At 36.0% G+C, this 19,750-nt stretch overlaps 1 protein-coding gene across 2 annotated transcripts; it reads right to left on the reverse strand.

Annotated features, from left to right (window-relative positions):
• Positions 1 to 5: 5 nt before the first annotated feature.
• Positions 6 to 19,084, reverse strand: angel1 (angel homolog 1 (Drosophila)). 2 transcript variants are annotated; one of them, XM_039650952.2, is made up of 11 exons: positions 18,920 to 19,084; positions 17,189 to 17,367; positions 15,618 to 16,068; positions 13,921 to 14,129; positions 11,380 to 11,449; positions 10,495 to 10,913; positions 7,711 to 7,837; positions 4,404 to 4,529; positions 4,022 to 4,052; positions 2,125 to 2,288; positions 6 to 417 (listed from the first exon to the last, which is right to left on the reverse strand). In XM_039650952.2, exons 1-11 carry the CDS (start codon positions 18,981 to 18,983, stop codon positions 260 to 262), a joined length of 1,998 nt encoding a protein of 665 aa, XP_039506886.2. In that variant the 5' UTR covers positions 18,984 to 19,084; the 3' UTR covers positions 6 to 259. The 2 variants fall into 2 exon arrangements, with proteins under 2 accessions (XP_039506886.2, XP_039506887.2); XM_039650953.2 differs by having other exon boundaries at positions 15,618 to 16,038; positions 18,920 to 19,079.
• Between the last annotated feature and the right edge of the window lie 666 nt (positions 19,085 to 19,750).

Genomic DNA, 19,750 nt, shown 5'->3' on the forward strand with positions numbered 1-19,750 from the left:
ACAGCAGCACTTGCAGTTATTTATTTAGGTCTGTTCAAAGTAGAAATTCAAAACCAAAACAAAAGAAATACAAAAAGTGTATCATAAATGCAAGTGCATTTTGATTTCAACTACTGGAACCGTAAACGGTGCATCATCAAATGCCATGCTGGAGAATATTCACACGTTCTGTTACTGAATAGAAAACAAGATATCCATCTGACCAAAAACACATTTCTTCCATTTACAATCCAATTAGAGCGATAAAGACAAACAGTCTTTACACTCGATGACTGTCAGAGTGGGACAGCCGGAGCTTGACCAGCAGACTGAGGTGATCGGACGGGAAGGTGTGGTTGGGAAGACCCTTCATAGACCAGAGATCAGCCTCCGACAGCAGAGACAGACGACCCAACATCTGCAAACCGCCAGCGCTCTCTGTGCGGACAACACACACACACACACGCTGACATCATCACTCATGTGTGGGACGTCATCAGTGGTGTGACATCATCAGGTGTGTGAAGTCATCAGTCATGTGATATCAACAAACAGAGCCTCAAACTCCAAACAATAATCGCATCAAATAATAGAAAGAAAAAAATAAAAAATACAGTAGCCAACATTTGAAGTGGATCAAAAAAGACAAGAACGAGTATTGTTCTAAACTCATGTATAACTTTGATGAAAGGTTTTGAGCCACTTCAAATGTTGACTACTGTTTATTGAACCTTTAACCAAAATATAAAGAATAAGTTTTCATGTGTTTTTTCTTGAGTATCATATTTGATAGATCAGGCTTTTATGGCTCATATAGTCTGATATAGTGAGAATATAACTGTTTTATTCAGAGGCCCAAACTGAGCAAAAATATGCAGTTTGCTGCAGATGCTCATATTATTATGAACAAAAAGATGAAATTCTGATGCTTGTGATCAATAAGATCTTAATAACAGATACTTACAGAAAATGCATATAAATATCAATGTGCCAATAATGTCTTAGTAAGCTAATATTAAATATGCTTAGTTTTATGATCAAATTTCTGTAGTTTTAAATCATATAATGCAATACAATGATGATCGAGAGATGAACTAATAAACCTGATGATCATATTTGATACGCATGATTTTTCTATGAATGATGTTAATCAAGTAAAGCGAAGCTGCTTCAGTCCAGCTGAAAGTTCAATATCAAAGTTCTTCCTGCGTTTTGATAAATCAGGGCAGATTTGACACAGAAAGACTCGAGCTGAAGGAGGACGTTTGTACAATTACACTGAAAGACTTTTATAAAAGAGTGTAAACTCTCAGTCAGAGACAGGAGGACTGAGGAGATCCAGTGCGACAGGTTTATCCGATCAGGTTCACCATTAAAAAGACAATTAAATGCTAATTTAAATGACAATGTTTGATTTGGGGCGGATCAAAATCAGTGTGTTTACAGATATTTAATGGCTTTAGGCCTTGTCCGTTTGAAAACGCATCATCTTCTCTCAGTTTTGGTCTTCTGTTCACACCGTGACGTTTTTTACTAATGAAAATGAAGCTTTTTGAAAACGCTCTCCAGAGTCGACACATGTGAAAACAGTTTTTCGTAGAACGTCAAAACTGAGGTATTTAAAAACGATTTAGTCATGTGACACACACTGCACCCATAGATATTGATGTTTATAGCGGTTTTGTGCCTGTTATGTGCGGTTCACTTTCACACACTTGCTAAAATATGTTCCTTCACACACTCTTCAAAGATGACAGAATACACTCGCGTTTGCTAAACATGAGCAGTTTTAGTGTTTTAGACACACATATAACGGTGAGAGAGAGCGACCTGACGCGTCAGTGAACGCTGAGATATTCTGAGATAATAAAATTATCCTGCCAGAAGAATTGCGCGATAACTTTATTTATTTTCCCAGTCTGTATCATCTCAGAGAGCTTCTGTGAGGGTTTACACATGCGCAGTAAAGGGGAATTCAGCGTTTTTCGACTTTTCAGTGCAGATGAGAAACTTTTGGAAACGCCAGAAAACGCCAGTGTCGACGGAGAGCGCTTTGAAACGAAAATGTAAAAATGTATCCGGTGCATTAACGTCTTAAACGGAGCTCATCTTCATGCTGGGATGATGGTTGATCGAGTTCATTACCTTCCTCTCCAGCAGACCCGCTCCTCCGGGTGGAGTAGAAGATGTAGTCCACCATGGCCGCCCCGTCTGAGTTCAGTGTGGAGACCGCAGGCGTGTGTGTGTCGGGACGCACCTCACTGTAAGCCGACGCCAGGCTCAGCGAGTGATGTAACGTGTGCCCGAACCTGCAAACACACAATCAGACTAATGTGAGAATCGGCAGATGATGATCAGGGGTCTCATTTATAAAACTGTGCGTAAGATCCTTACTAAAACTGCACGTGCGCACGAAAGACAAAAATTGCGTACAGAAAAAATATTTAGACTTATAAACCCGTGCGTTACAAATCCCAGTCAGAGGAAGATGGTGTTCACACCGAAATAATCATATATGGAGCTTACAACGCCTCGTTTTACTATGCATATCATTTGCATATCCGTAATCACCCATGTATTTAAACTGTTATTGTAAAGTGGTTTTCCTTCTTCTGCAGTCAGTGGATCAGACTTCTCTTACAGGTCCGCACGTTCTCCCGTCAGGTTTGTTTTTATAAATCACAACTTGCGCGTGGGAAGTGGCAAACACCTGATTTGTGTGACGCAACGGTTATAAACGACAGTTTCTCTTCGTTTTCTCCATAGACCATAAGGACCTATGAGCTTCCAGAAGTGAAGCGTTAGAAATGAACAGCATAACTGAACTGAAATGATGGCACAAAATCAAACTATAGGTTAAATGTATTTAGGCCTGTCGCAATAATCAATATATCATCTTATCACTATCACACAATATATGAACATGATCTCAATAATTTTTGGTGACGCAATATATAGCCCATTATGTTTACATGACAATAAATGTCACCAACATTTTGCCACTTCTGCCGTCATCTCGTCTGTTCTCCATGTTCCTTCATACACATCGACAGGTGAAAAAAGGCGTCATTTGAGGCGTTACAGTGTTTTTCTGACGACTACAGACAGTTTGTACAGTTTGTCACTGCCTCAGAATGAGCTGTTCTAAGATTCAGCTCCTTGTGACGTAGAATTGAGAGAGGGGTTTGATTGACAGTGTGGTTGTGGCATAAACCCCGCCCTCGGTGACGCGATTACAACTTTGTAAACATAAATGCATCAATTAACCATACCGAGACGTCCTGATCCATTCTCATTTGTGTTTATTCTGCCGAAGTCTCTTCGTCATCTGGGTCTGATCAGAGACTATTTATATATTCCGATTCAAAGGGCGGGGATATGCAGCTCATTTACATTTAAGGTGGTATACACCAAAACAGCTCTTTTTAAACATGCCCCAAAAATGACATTTTCAAATGGTTATAATAAATTAACTGTGGGGTATTTTGAGCTGAAACTTCACAAATACATTCTGGGAACACACGAGACCAATATTACATCTCGTAAAAAGGGGCATAATAGGTGCCCTTTAAGATGTGAAATTACTGTAAGAACTGCTTTTACATGAGCTGAATTTAAATCTATGCTTAAAACTCATCTTTTTATTGTGCTTTCAATTATTTGTAATTCTACTGCGTTTCTCGTCTTCATTATTATTTTTATTTTTCTATCCATTTTTGCCTGTTTCATGTACAGAACTTTGGCCAACTAAGCTCGATTTTAAATGTGCTTTATAAATAAAATTTGATTTGATGACTTCATACGGACATCCGACTGCTACGTAGGTTTGTGTGAACCCTTACTTTACAGAGAAGAGAAGGGCAGGGAAGAATCTGTAAATGAAAAATCTCCATAAGTGCCTTTAGTGCATGACACCCACTTTCCGATGGTCACTGAAATATGCGATTGGAGAAAAAGGCAATTTAAATAAGAGTCGATTCTCCGATTAATGCTGTTATCTTCAGGATCATGACTGGTTAAACCTGAACACCATCTGACTCACCTTCTACTGAACATGTCCATGTCTTCTGGGTCTGCAAATAAACACAAGAAATACCATCATTGCACACACTTCAGACATACCCAGAAGCCGTCCACAGTTACGCTTTAAGTTCCACTAGAGACATAGTAACTACTAGTTAATTTGTTTTTAATCAACTCTGTACATTTGATGCACCATTTCCTCTTAAATCAACATGCAATTCAAATAATTTGCTGTTTTATTTCAGCATTCTGTAAATATTTTGTTAAACTGAAGAATTAAGGTTCTTTAAGAATTAAGCAACGCTCAGATACTGAATAGTGCATGAACTGTATGTTAATGCTAAGCCTAGGTCTGACATGGATCAGCACTAACAGGAGCGCCGCCGGTGTGAATGGGTCACCTGGTGTTTTGTCGGTGACCCCTGGTATGAGCTCCAGGTCCGCGGGCCGCACACACGCCGCCGGACAGTAACGCAGCTTTAGCATCGACTCGTGGCTGTACCGCCGATTATCCACTGGGAAAATACCTGTACGCACACAATTAAACACATGCATGATGGGAATCAAAACCAACTGATGATTTGGTACATTATACACTGAACAAAAACAATGCTATGTTTGATCACACATCTTAAAGGATTAGTTCACTTCAGAATTAAAACTTCCTGATAATTTACTCCCCACGTTATACAAGATGTCTTTCTTTGGCCTTTCTTGTGACCTTTCAACTTGGCATCACAGCGAGAGCAAGACCAGCATTAGTGGTTAAAGTATATAAATGTGTGTTTTGTTGTAAATGTCGCTGGTTTGTCTAGATCAGACTCTTATTCCTCGGCTGGATCGTGTCGAGACTTTGAAGCTGCACTGAAACTCACATCTGACCTTCGACCCGTTGGACCCCATTGAAGACACTATATGGAGAAATCCTGGAGTGTGTTCCTCAAAAACCTTCATTTCTTTCCCACTGAAGAAAGAAAGACATGAACATCTCGGGTGACGAGGGGAGAGTAAACTATCAGGAGATGTTCATTCTGAAGTGAACTACTTCTTTAATAGTGCTCCAGTAATTCTGACTGAGAAGAATTAATTTTTTTCTGCAAATGCTGGTTAATGTCTTTGCATTGGACGAAAACTTACCGGTTTTGGTCACACAGAGTATAACAACTACCCAAAACTATTTTTTAAACGTTTTATACTTTTAGGGTATTTTTAGGGTCAGCCTACAAAACACTGCTAATAAATCTCTCTTTACGCTTTGTAATTGCCGAATATTGGATACAATCTTTTTATCAACTTGTTTGCATTCAGTTAGCGCAGGTTTTGTGTGTGTTTTTTTACTGACTGATCGTAGGCCTCATTGGTCTGAGCTCATGCCCCTCAGTGTTTGAGTGAAGAACTTTTACACAAGCTTATTGAACTCAAAAATGCATGAGCTCAGACCAATCACTTCCAAAAACACAGACAACACCTGTGCCAAATGAAAGAAAACAAGTTGACAAAGATTTAACCCTCAGGTGCTCTTCGTTTCGGAGTCACACTTGTTATCTTCCCGGTCAAAAGTGACCGGACACCTAAAAATGAAACTTTCTCCATCCCAGTACAACCAATGCAATTTATTTTTGTTCTATAATATTTATTCTTTTTAATTTAGTATTTTGAGACAATTTAAATGAATTTATTAATATTTATGCAATATTTATGGTTTATTTTTGCCATAGAAAAATATATATTATTTTCTATATTTATATTATTTTCTTCAAAAAAATATTAATGCAGTATTTTAGTTTAATATAGAGTCTAGGCCTTCAGAAAAAAAAATTTTTTTGAAGAAAATTAGCACCATCTGGTTACAGTATAGAGAAAAAGCGTAGAATCATGGTGTAACCACTCGATGGCATGTACAGCTCTCTATGGAGAGGCATGTGAATTCCCCAGCTGTTTATGAACACATTTTTGTTGTTGTTGTTGGTGGATTTGTATATATAGTTGAAACAATCTCAAAAACTATTTCTTATAAAAAAAAATGACAAAAAACAAATATTCACAATTTTTTTTTCTTTTTTACAATTTCCCATTCATTTCCTATGGGGGTCATTTTTGACCAAAGACCACAAGTGTGACTATTTTTTTTAAGACCACTTAGCATGCTCAGATCATGACCTCAATTTTTTTGTGTGTTCACATACATGATGCCATAAAAGTCACCAAGTTTCATAACATCGTGATGAAGCTGTGATTTTTAAAAATTCAAAACATACTTTTTGTAATCAAAATTTATTGGTGTGTATGTGTATAAAAGTGTGTTTGTATGCGTGTGTGTGTTGGTGGGTGTGTCTGTTTTGCACTCTAGATGTTGTAGAGTGTCACCCCTTTCCTGCGGTGTACTTTTTTTTTTAGAATTGTGGCCGATTTGTAGATTGTACATACAAAAATTCAGAGAAATTTTTTTTGTATCAATTTCCCATTCATTTCCTATGGGTCGTCATTTTTGACAGAAGAGCAAAAGTGTGACTCATTTTTTTACGACCACTTAAATTGCTCGAATCATGACCTCAATTTTTTTGTGTGTTCACATACCCAATGCCATAAAAGTCACCAAGTTTCGTAACATTCCGATGAAGCTGCGATTTTTAAAATTTCAAAACAGAACATTTTTCGGTCAGAAATGACCAAAGAGCACCTGAGGGTTAAACCAATATTTGGAAATAGGGGTGTAACGGTACATGTATTCGTATTGAACCATTTCGGTTCGAAGCTTCCGGTTCGGTACGCATACAAACCGAACGATTGCTTGGACCATTTTTCCTGCCGGCAAAATTCGTGCTGACGCGGCCAACACAACGTTGCCCAACATCAAATGGCAAGCGTAATGAAAGCAGAACGAAACTGCGCTATAAATGTGCTTCACGGATCGTTTATCAGTTCGGACCAGCAACATCTGTGCAGCGCGAGCCGATCTCGACCAAGCGACACTGTTACCACACCGCGCTAAGAGATCCGGTAAAGAAAACATTTGAATTCGCCACTCGGGTAATAACATCGCTGCGAGATCAAGGTCGGCCGTTTCTGACCCGGAACACTAATTTAGCTCTTGTGGACACTCTTTCCCAGTATTGTTTGTTTGATCATTTTGATTGTGTTAATGCCAAATGCATGCAATTTGGCACATGTGTGAATTTTCATTGGAATTTTACTATTTCAGCCCTATTTCCTTTAATAAATCTATTTTGCACTAGAAACACAAAATAGTCCCACCCACAAAACTGTCCCCATTGAAACCCATTAAAACTGCAATTTTTAATCCCAGGGTTATTTAACTACAGAAATATGCAATCTTTGTTAATAGGCTTTCAATCTGTTGGCAAGGCTTAAAATTTAAATTTGTTACTATTTTTTACAAGATGGTGGCATTTCTTCGGGTTTGGCCTACAAAGCAAACACTCGCTTTAATCCCGTTTTCTGCTTCTGCATATTATAGAGCCAATTGGATAACTTATGCAACGATGATTATGTGGGTGTGTGAAATGAGGACAAACTTAAGTCTGTTCTCCCAAGCTTCACTTTTATTCACGTTTTTTTTGACACAGACATTTTTGTCCACTATGTGGCCTATCTGTAACTTTTTTATGCACAAGGGTTTAAAGGTAATAATAATAGACAGTATTTTGAATATCAAGCAACAGCAGAAAGATGTGATCTGGCACTGACCTGAAGCTGCGGTCTGCGATTCAGACTTGTACTGACAGCGGTCAGTGATGCCGAGGCTGCTGGGCCACAAGGGGGCGAAAAGCCTTGCGTGATGGACTCTATGTGACAAATCCGTCTGTCCTGAAACCTGCAAAGGCAAACAAAAAACTCAGTAAACAGTGATCAGAATCACTGTATGCATCTCGCAAACAAGAAGTACACAACAGGAAATATTAATAGGAATATTTTTGAGCCCATTGAGCTTCCCGATGGACACGAGATTCATGTCTTTGCCCACGTAATTGCCCTCACTGTATGCCAGAAGCATCAGGACTCCCAGAATCTGGAGAAAGCACATCTCAGCTCAGCCGTTGAGGAACAGCCCTCATGTTACTCAGTTAATAGAACAAAACTGACTGACATTTAAATCTCTAAATAGCTCTTAAAAAGATTAAAACTGACTGACATTTAAATCTATTATTTGTTTTTGATTGTGTGTTTGAGTCACTTTGCTCTGATATATTTGCTAGATAACACTATAAACACAATATATCTAGATCTAAATACATGTCCTTCTATACCATCATTCGCCCTGCTCTACTGTAAAGCACTAAGAGTGACTCTCTGTAAAGCTGCTCTGAAACCACGTGTTTCATTGAAAACACCATATAAATATACTTGACTTGTTGATACATTTAGAAAAAAAATTCTATCTATTCTATTCAGTCTCCATAAGCAGGATAATGAACATCCAGCCGGTGGCTATCTCAGAATAAACCCCTTCAGGTGTGTGTGTGTGTGTGTGTGTGTTATCTCAGAATAACCCCCTTCGGGCTGATGAAGGCCTGATCCTGCTCACCCAGTCGGGTTTATCCTGAGATCAGCGGATGGTATGGCAAGCCGTTTTAGCTTTTATTCATTTCCAGGATATGAATTATTGATATCAACGATTGAATTCTTTATATCAAAAAATGGCATTGTTGATGTCAACAATTGAATTGCTGATATCTGTAATTGTATTTTCACTAGTGAAATGTCACCATAGACTATGGCAAGCCGTTTTAGCTTTTATTCATTTCCAGGATATGAATTCTTGATATCAACAATTGTATTTTCACTAGTGAAATGTCACCATAGGCTGCCATTCAAAACCAATTGTTGATATGAACAATTGATTTCTTACTAGTTGAAATTCCAATTTCACATATCAGAAATACAATTATTATTAGTAAAAACCTTTATTTTTGATATCAAGAATTCTATTGTTACTAGTTGAAATGTCTATTCTTGATATCCACAAATGAATTGCTACTAGTAACAATGTTCATTTTTGATATCAAGAATTCAATTTTTACTAGTGACAATGTTAATTTCTGATATAACAATTCAACTATCGATTATAATTATAATTAAATTATTGACAATTAAATTATTGATATCAACAATTAAATTCTTGATATCAACAATTGTATTTTCACTAGTAAAATGTCACCATAGGCTGCCATTCAAAACCAAATGTTGATATGAACAATTGATTTCTTACTAGTTGAAATTCCAATTTCACATATCAGAAATACAATTATTATTAGTAAAAACCTTTATTCTTGAGATCAAGAATTCTATTGTTACTAGTTGAAATGTCTATTCTTGATATCCACAATTGAATTGCTACTAGTAACAATGTTCATTTTTGATATCAATAATTAAATTCTTACTAGTGACAATGTTAATTTCTGATATTACAATTCAAGTATCGATTATAATTATAATTAAATTATTGACAATTAAATTATTGATATCAACAATTAAATTCTTGATATCAACAATTGTATTTTCACTAGTAAAATGTCACCATAGGCTGCCATTCAAAACCAAATGTTGATATGAACAATTGATTTCTTACTAGTTGAAATTCCAATTTCACATATCAGAAATACAATTATTATTAGTAAAAACCTTTATTCTTGAGATCAAGAATTCTATTGTTACTAGTTGAAATGTCTATTCTTGATATCCACAATTGAATTGCTACTAGTAACAATGTTCATTTTTGATATCAATAATTAAATTCTTACTAGTGACAATGTTAATTTCTGATATTACAATTCAAGTATCGATTATAATTATAATTAAATTATTGACAATTAAATTATTGATATCAACAATTAAATTCTTGATATCAACAATTGTATTTTCACTAGGGAAATGTCACCATAGGCTGCCATTCAAAACCAATTGTTGATATGAACAATTGATTTCTTACTAGTTGAAATTCCAATTTCACATGTCAGAAATACAATTATTATTAGTAAAAACCTTTATTCTTGAGATCAAGAATTCTATTGTTACTAGTTGAAATGTCTATTCTTGATATCCACAAATGAATTGCTACTAGTAACAATGTTCATTTTTGATATCGATAATTAAATTTTTACTAGTGACAATGTTAATTTCTGATATAATAATTCAAGTATTGATTATAATTATAATTAAATTATTGACAATTAAATTATTGATATCAACAATTAAATTCTTGATATCAACAATTACATTTTTGATATCAAAAATGTAATTCTTGACGTCAACAATTGTATTTTCACTAGTGAAATGTCACCATAGGCTGCCATTCAAAACCAATTGTTGATATCAAAAAATGTAATTGTTGATATCAAGAATTCATATCCTGGAGATGAATAAAAGCTAAAACGGCTTGCCATACGGCTGGATGTTCATTCTCCCTTCCTCAAATCCGGGTCCAGTAGTGAAACCACTGCCGTCCCATGAGTAAGTAAGCGGGTCACTCACCATCCAGGCGGGTAACCCGTGGTAGTAGAGCTGTCCGCTGCTGATGAACCTCCACAGAGGGCTGCTGGGTAAAGCGTTCAAGTCCCCACAGAAGACCACCTCACAGCGCCCTCCCGCACTCCTGCAGTTCTGGACCATGACGTCGATCTCCGCGAGCACGATGGCCAGCTGCGCCAGCTTCACGTCTCCTCTGCGGGGGTTGAACAGCAGGTGTGTGTTGGCCACACACACAGGGCTGAGCGCTGACCGCGGCTGGAGGAGGAGCACGATGGCCACGTTGTCCCGATCCAGCAGCTCGCAGTCGGGCCGCCGAAACTCCAGCAGCCGCACGGAGAGCTGGGTGAAGCGCTCGCTGCGATAGCACACCGCACAGCCGTCCGTCTTGGGTCCGGTGCGTCGTTTGTAGATGCAGGAGTAACCTTGATGAACAAAAACACGTGATTGAATGAGTGTTTAAGAGAAAACTCACCGCCTGTCTGACACTCAGGGGTGCATGTGGAAAATTTGTTGCAATTGAATAATTTGCACAAGTTGTTAATGACAAAGAGGCTTTATAGACTTTAAAGCTTTATATACTAAATAAACAATTTAATCTGCATGATTGTTTGCATCATTGTAAAATGTAACTAAATTGTCGCACAGCAATAGCCTGATAAATGTCACTATAGAGGCACAAAGATATTAAGATTAAGATATAAAACCATCAAAGCTGCAGAAAAGCTCGATATAAATACATTTGACTTGACTTCATCTACACATCGGGTCATTTATTCACTATGCATTAGTATTTCTGCAGGCTGTTCCTCATTAGGGGAAGATCATCCTCATGTTGTGTTATCAGTGTATCCCAGAATAACTCTGGAGCGGTTTATGTTCGGCACCCACCCATCTCAGTCAGGACAGGACACATCTGCTGATGAAAGTGATCTTCTTGAACTTCTTGAAGACAAATAATCTGTTCAGGAGAGGAAATATTGACATTAGTGCAACAGTTGGGTCTACTACAAACTACAAACACACAAAAAATAAATACAAACATGGCGGATCTGTGAGTCTGACGGTTAAAACTCCATTCATTTTCTCCATAGTGAAAATAACTTAAACTTGTTCAGACTTGTTCTGAGCTCTGTGGCCGTTAGTTGCCGTTAACATTAACGCCATCTGTTCGCATTATCGATTATGTGTAATTGAGGGCACCGTTCAGACGGAATAAAAAGATAAGTTATCCCTCGCCATTGACTACCATTCATATTTTTTCCGAAATAAGGTCCCATGAGCCGGAAGCGGGGGGACGGGACTTAGGCTCTCTATGGTGTGGGAGTCAGGAGAGCTTTGACGCAAATACACCCGAGTTCAAATCCACCTTTTGCCGAACTCTCAATCACAGATCAGAGAGGCATTTACTTTCAATAAAAATGAAGAAAATGCTAAAAAAGTGGAAATCAAGAGTCTACCGTGTTTAATAATAAAGTCTAAGGTTAGGGGTAGGTTTAGGAAGGGCTTTATTGTGCCAATAAAGCACAATCCATTTAATAATTTGAATAAATCTAATAATTTACACTCTAAGTTGTTATTGCGTACCATTTAATGTACAACAACACTGAGTTGCAAATAGTATCTGCCACTATTTAGAAGTATAAATAGCATCTAACTACCATTTATACTAATTGCAAAGAAAATACTGCTATTTTTACAGTGTAAATAGAATCTATTGCTATTTAAACTTTACTTTTTTGCTTCAAATCAAAGCTGGTTTGTAGGGAGGTGTATTGCATTCACTTGAAGAAAAAAAATCTACTCTGTTTTTCTGAATTAACGAGTTAATTTTTTATGAGAAAAAAGTTTTTGCTCTGTTTTTTTGAATTAATGAGTTAATTTTTCATGAGAAAAAACATTTTATTCTGTTTTTCTGAATTAATGAGTTAATTTTTCGTGAGAAAAAAAATTTTGCTCTGTTTTTCTGAATTAATGAGTTAATTTTTCATGAGAAAAAACATTTTATTCTGTTTTTCTGAATTAATGAGTTAATTTTTCGTGAGAAAAAAAGTTTTTGCTCTGTTTTTCTGAATTAATGAGTTAATTTTTCGTGAGAAAAAATTTTTTGCTCTGTTTTTCTGAATTAATGAGTTAATTTTTCATGAGAAAAAAGTTTTTGCTCTGTTTTTCTGAATTAATGAGTTAATTTTTTATGAGAAAAAACATTTTATTCTGTTTTTCTGAATTAATGAGTTAATTTTTTCATGAGAAAAAAAGTTTTTGCTCTGTTTTTCTGAATTAATGAGTTAATTTTTCATGAGAAAAAAAGTTTTTGCTCTGTTTTTCTGAATTAATGAGTTAATTTTTCATGAGAAAAAAAGTTTTTGCTCTGTTTTTCTGAATTAATGAGTTAATTTTTCATGAGGAAAAAAAATTTATTCTGTTTTTCTGAATTAATGAGTTAATTTTTTGTGAGAAAAAAAGTTTTTGCTCTGTTTCTCTGAATTAATGAGTTAATTTTTCATGAGAAAAAACATTTTATTCTGTTTTTCTGAATTAATGAGTTAATTTTTTCGTGAGAAAAAAAGTTTTTGCTCTGTTTTTCTGAATTAATGAGTTAATTTTTCATGAGAAAAAAAGTTTTTGCTCTGTTTTTCTGAATTAATGAGTTAATTTTTCATGAGAAAAAAAAGTTTTTGTTCTGTTTTTCTGAATTAATGAGTTAATTTTTCATGAGAAAAAAAGTTTTTGCTCTGTTTTTCTGAATTAATGAGTTAATTTTTCATGAGAAAAAAAAGTTTTTGCTCTGTTTTTCTGAATTAATGAGTTAATTTTTCATGAGGAAAAAAAATGTATTCTGTTTTTCTGAATTAATGAGTTAATTTTTTGTGAGAAAAAAAGTTTTTGCTCTGTTTCTCTGAATTAATGAGTTAATTTTTCATGAGAAAAAACATTTTATTCTGTTTTTCTGAATTAATGAGTTAATTTTTTCGTGAGAAAAAAAGTTTTTGCTCTGTTTTTCTGAATAAATGAGTTAATTTTTCATGAGAAAAAAAAGTTTTTGTTCTGTTTTTCTGAATTAATGAGTTAATTTTTCATGAGGAAAAAAAATGTATTCTGTTTTTCTGAATTAATGAGTTAATTTTTTAAAAATTTTTTGCTCTGTTTCTCTGAATTTACGAGTTAATTCAGAAAAACAGAGCAAAAAAAAATTTCATGAATAATTAACTCATTTATTCAGAAAAACAGAGTAGATTGTTTTTCTTCAAGTGAATGCAATACGCCTCCGTAGGTTTGTTCATGGCTTATAATGGTTTAAACAAGGACTTTAATATCCCCAATAGAAACATGAATGGATCCAGCGGTGCTGAAGAGGTGGACGGCACTAACGCTCTCTATTAGAAGCAATGTCCGTCATGTTTCTGTGTTCAGGGTTGCCGGTGGCCTTACGTCAGGTTGCCAGGTCTGCAGCTCCTTCAGGATGGCCCGGAGCCGGACGTCCCACGCCAACACTTCCTCCGGGCAGTGTGTGTACAGATCGGGGTTCGCTTCCAGCAGATCCTGGGCCAGGATATTGTAGGACATGACGCTGAAGTCAAACGCATCAACCGCGTCCACACAGGCAGATTCGCTGAACTCCTCCCACACTCGCCACGTCACTTGGAAAGAGGAAAAGGGACATTTAAATGGAAGATTAAGACGTCTACACAATCATTTAACAGATGAAGAGTTCAGATGCAAAAGCCTCTAAATGCCATTGGAAATTTTCTTCTTTAATGATGATTTTTATCAAACTTGTATATTTGAGTTCAGTAATTTCACTTTAATAACAATTAATAGGTAATCTTCATTGCCATTTAAGTGAAATCACTGAACTTAAATATACAAGCTTGATAAAAATGATCATTCTAGAAGAAAATTTCAAATGGCATTTAGAGGCTTTTGCATCTGAACTCTTCAGATGATATCTATGTGTAACTTCACCAGTCAGACGTTTGGGTTCTTTATTATTATTATTCCCATATTTCATATGATCAATTTTGTGCTGCTTCATATTTTTGTGAAAACAGACACATTTTAATTTTAAGGAATGATTGATAAATAGAAAGTTCAAAAGAACAGCATTTATGTGAGATCAAATTAAAAAATTACATAGTTTTACCTATTTGATTAATCATGTACTGTACATTAAAACAATTGTTTATTGCTTTTCTGAAGTGTTTAAATATACAAATGATATCTAATTAAATATGCATTCATTTGTATAAATTTCCAGAACAGAAATCTGAACATTGGATAAAGCCAAGTTCACAATTCTTGTTTTATTTGTTAAAATATTACAGTTATCAAAAAAAAAAAAAAAAAAAATCCAGAGGGGATTTTGGATTTCTCTTTTTATCCCTTCATAAATAACAGCCAGAAACATAATATTTCCCAGTGTTTTTAGGAATAAAATGTTCTATAAACCAGGGGAATGTTCTATGAACAAACCTTCATTATATAGATATGAATTAAACTGTAAGGTTTGGTGTGTGTAAAGCTGATTGTAATTGAAATCTACAGATGCAAATAGATAAAGTGCAAAAAAATAAAAACTTATTTGTGCGTTTTGGATGTTTTCTTTCCACTAGTCTGAAAGAAGGCGCGTACTTACGGGAAGCAAAATCTCAAACCTGACCAGCACATGAAGAAACTGTGTTTCAAGACTGTGCAACGATTAATCGCATCCAAAATAAAATTTTGTGTTTATATAATATATGTTTGTGTACAGTGTATAATTATTTTATATGTATATTATATATATATATATATATATATTTAAACAAAATATATATTTATATATTAAATATTTTAATTTTGATAGAAATTATATACAAATATATAAATACAATATATAAATGCAAATATTTCTTAAATATATACATCCATGAGGGTGTTTTTATACACAAAATAATTATACACAAACATATGTAAACACAATTTTTTTTTTGGATGCGATTAATCATTTAGTTTAATCGTTTAATGATTAATCGCGATGAATAGTTTTTATATATTTCAGTAACCGAAGCGCACACTTTTATCTAGAGCGTCTATAAACTTCAGTCTGGAAGAGTGTGTATTGTGCAGGATAAATCTGAGAATCCCACCTTCGATACTGTCACTGTGTTGAAAGGCAGGATAGTAGCTGCCGGCAGGGAACTGCACGTATGGGCAATAACACGTCTGAGACAGGCCGAGGCCGGAGGGGAAGTGCCAGCCGAGGGGATCCGCTGCCGTCTGAGAGTCCGCGAGCAGAGCCGCCAGGTCAAACACTGCGCTGCCGCTGCCGGCGTGGACAAGAGCCTCGCGTCCAGAGCCAGAGCCCAGGAACATGTCAGACACGGGGGAGTCCATCATCCGCTCATCACAGCCGTGTTGGTCCATGTCAGACCGACGCTCACACTCAGTTCTGGTAAACACAGACTCGTTCATCACGGGGTCACGGTCATCAGTTTCTTCCTCCAGCCCCAAAGCCGCTTTCCCATCGTCTGCGCTTCCCTCGTTCACACACGTGTCCATGCAGGCGATCTGCAGGGTTTTCAAATCGGAGTTTAAGACCTGCATTAAATTATCATCACATGGACGGGGAGTAGAGCAGCATTATGAGTGTGAAAACTACAGATTTAGACAAAAACACGTAAACCTCACATTTCATCCTTTAAACCATTTTTTTACGGAATGAGTTGAAATGATAAATTATTATATTTATAATCTGTTGATTACATTAAAAATGCATCATATATAATACATTTAGATTTTCAGAAAGCACATTTGCTTCTTTTTTGAGTCAAAATTACAAGTGATTATATTTATATTCTGATGATTATATTTAAAATGCATGATTATGCATGATATATTATATTTGTATTGCATCAGCATGCACATTTGCTTCTCTTTGATCCACCGGTTAAGAAAACTGCATTTCAAGAGGTCTTAAACAAAGAGGCCTGCACTGAGCGAATTAGAACAGCTAATTACTCCAAAAAGCCACAATTTTGCATGTAATGTATAAACACTATAAGGTAAACAATGTCATAATTCATCAGAGATCAATAAGTGATAGTTTGGCATTAACGTGCAGTTTTCACTGACTGTGAACTTCTCGGAAACCACGAGCCTGTGGAACGAGCGACAGCGCAGCATTTTTACTCCGAAACATAGAGCGCTTATAATTACATCATCACCTTTAGAAGTTTAATAATCACTCATATTAAGCCACATCATGATTTCTGTTTCCAAATTTAAGACCTCTTGAAATTAGAATTAAGACTTTTCTTGAACCACTTAAAATATTTAAAGTCCCCCTGATGTGAAAATCCAGCTTTTAATGTTGTTTATGTGTGTATGTGGTGTTTTTAATCCGCTTTAACACACACCGTGTGTAAGTTGATAAGTGGACAGCATTGCTGAGTGTTTCCTCCTTAAAACTGCAGTGAACCAAAGACAGTCTCAAACACACGCTTTGGTGTTTCTGACGTCACAAACCACCTTGTAACCAATCAGATCAACGTGTGATCGTCAACCAGTGGATCTCTGAGGCTCATTTGCATATTCATAGAACCGTGCATAGTAAATGAGGCGAGGGTGTCAAGTTACATGGAAAAAGGAAAGAAAAAAACATTGAAATATTTTGGTGATGAAGATGAGTTAAGGGATAAAATGATGGACTTTACGGCACCTCCAGCGCTCCCTGAGGACTCTCCGTGTCCGTGTGGTCTGGATCGGGACCGGTGTCGGTGTCTCCAGCGCTGAGCCACTGCAGGGACAGGCCCGTCTGCTGCGGTCCAGAAACAGCGCCGCCACCATCCCACACCTCTTTCCCATTAACATACACACACGGTGCCTTGCGCCACAATCCTGTCGAGGGGGAAGTAAAAGTGACAGACAGATCTATTTGGAAATTGATTTCACATAGTGTCATTTCCATGACTAGGACACACTTGGAAGAGACATTTACATCAGATTCAGTTTGGGGTTTTTTTTTGCAGTACAATGGTGCAGGTTGGAGTTTCATGGAAAAAGATTATTAATAGTGTTATTAATAGCAATTAATAATATTATCATTGAAAAATTGCCGAGCCAAGGGCAGATTGGGGCTAGTTGTCACATGGGGAACTTGTCATGATCCAACGTTCAGATTTTGAATCAACAATTCAATTGCATAATTGAACGTATTAAAGATAACACTTGAAGTGCAGGATACACCTCTTGCTGTCTGTCGCATGCAATAAATACAGAAGGTATGTACAAGCACCTGTCTGTTCTACTTACTGTATTTCAACTGTGAAAACTGCTAAAAAAAAATCCAAATTCTTTGACATATAATATTTAAACAGTAACACAAATAGTTACTTTCCCTGGCAATTCAGTTAATAATTCTTGAAACAAGTAGTGAGCAACTAAAACTAATCACTTTTTTAAATGACATTCCCCACACTGGTTATAAACCATGAATCAAAACAATCAGCTATGAGGAGAACCACAACATTACAAACTTACAACTGAAGCAAAAAAGCCAAATTAGACAAGAAGACACATGACTGTGAACTTTAGTGAGGAAAGAACTGCAATCCCATGAAGCATTGTGAATGATAAACTAAATAAAACCATTGAATTAGTTGATTACTAGAAAAAAACTATTTTGACTTGATTACATCATCTGCAGTGCTTCATGGGAGTGGGCAGAGTTCTCATCACTGATTAAAAGATTACGAGGCACATAAATAAATAAAAATAATTATTATAATAAATACTGCACTTTTCCATAAAAACAAAAACAAAAAACAAGTGTCCATTTTTGTTTACACTGAATTTCTTAGGGCTCTTAAAATGTTTGTTTTGTTGTTGTTTTTTTACCTTAAATAAATTGTAGTTAAATTGTATACGTTTTATGATTTCAATTAATTAAACTTGATTTATATTACTAACATATTGGCTAATTTAACCATAAATTCAGAGGTCAGGAAAAAATAAACTGAACAGAATTAATAGGTTTCTGAGAAACATTAAATCATAAATCAACACTTATAAATATTTACTTGAATAAAAAGTGTGACAACCAGCCTGGACTATTCCTAAATCAAAGTAGCATGGCATTCCCACCTAACACCATCACTGCATCTGATGGGTTATGTTAGAAATGATTTGATTGGGCGGTTTGACAGCATTGACAGATGGATGATTGATTGACAGCGTCCACATAAATGAAGGCCTGCAGAACCCAACTATATGTCAGCATCTGCTGATCGCATATTCTGTCGCCACACTTTATATCCATTATTCAACACGAACGTCGACAGGTTACGCGTCTCACGGACGCTCTTGGGCTTCGTTTAGCCTCGGGCGCGCACGTGCTCGTGCTGCAACATCAACAAACGGCAAACGCAACGAAACTCCGTGAACGTCTTACCTGCGAGTCTACCGATGAACCTCGAGAGCGGATAGAGCCCGTACAACATCACACTCGCTATCATGATTCACAGGAGCACGGGGACAAACTTTATTCATAACGAGGAACGTAAACAGCCCAGCGGGATGACGTCACGGCCAACCGGTGACCGTCTGTCACGTTATTGTTTAAAAACATTCATTAATTTTCATTAAATTGCATTCGTTCTATTTACAGTATCTTTTATGTAATTTGTGCCTGAAATTATTGTTGTTTGCAATGTTATGAGTTCATTATTAAAGCTGTTTTTGGTCGGTAATATTGGATGACTTTATTTATTTTTATTCAGTATTAACAATATAATACAACAACATCTGTTTATTCCACACAACTAAAACAGACATACAAGGCAAACAATAACCATAAAATTAATAAAAAATTAAACAAGACCAAATTACATAAAAGGATGCTAATTAAACATATGAAAAGTGCCATTTGAAATTTTCTTCTAAAATGATAATTTTTATCAAGCTTGTATATTTAAGTTCAGTAATTTCACTTAAATGGCAATGAAGATTACCTATTAATTGTCATTTAGGTGAAATTACTGAACTTAAATACACAAGCTTGATAAAAATGACCATTCTAGAAGAAAATTTCAAATGGCATTTAGAGGCTTTTGTATCTGAACTCTTCATATTTAGAGAGTACAAGATCGGTCTTAATATTGGATGACTTATGGATGACGACGTCATCAAAACTGCGTAGGGCTACATTTGCATCAGGATTTGCATACAGTATTTAGTGATGAGCTTCGCATGCACGGAATTATAATGCATCATCCAATGTATT

The sequence above is a fragment of the Pimephales promelas genome, chromosome 15, assembly GCF_988280905.1.
Source record: "Pimephales promelas chromosome 15, fPimPro1.hap1.1, whole genome shotgun sequence".
NCBI classification, from domain to species: domain Eukaryota; kingdom Metazoa; phylum Chordata; class Actinopteri; order Cypriniformes; family Leuciscidae; genus Pimephales; species Pimephales promelas.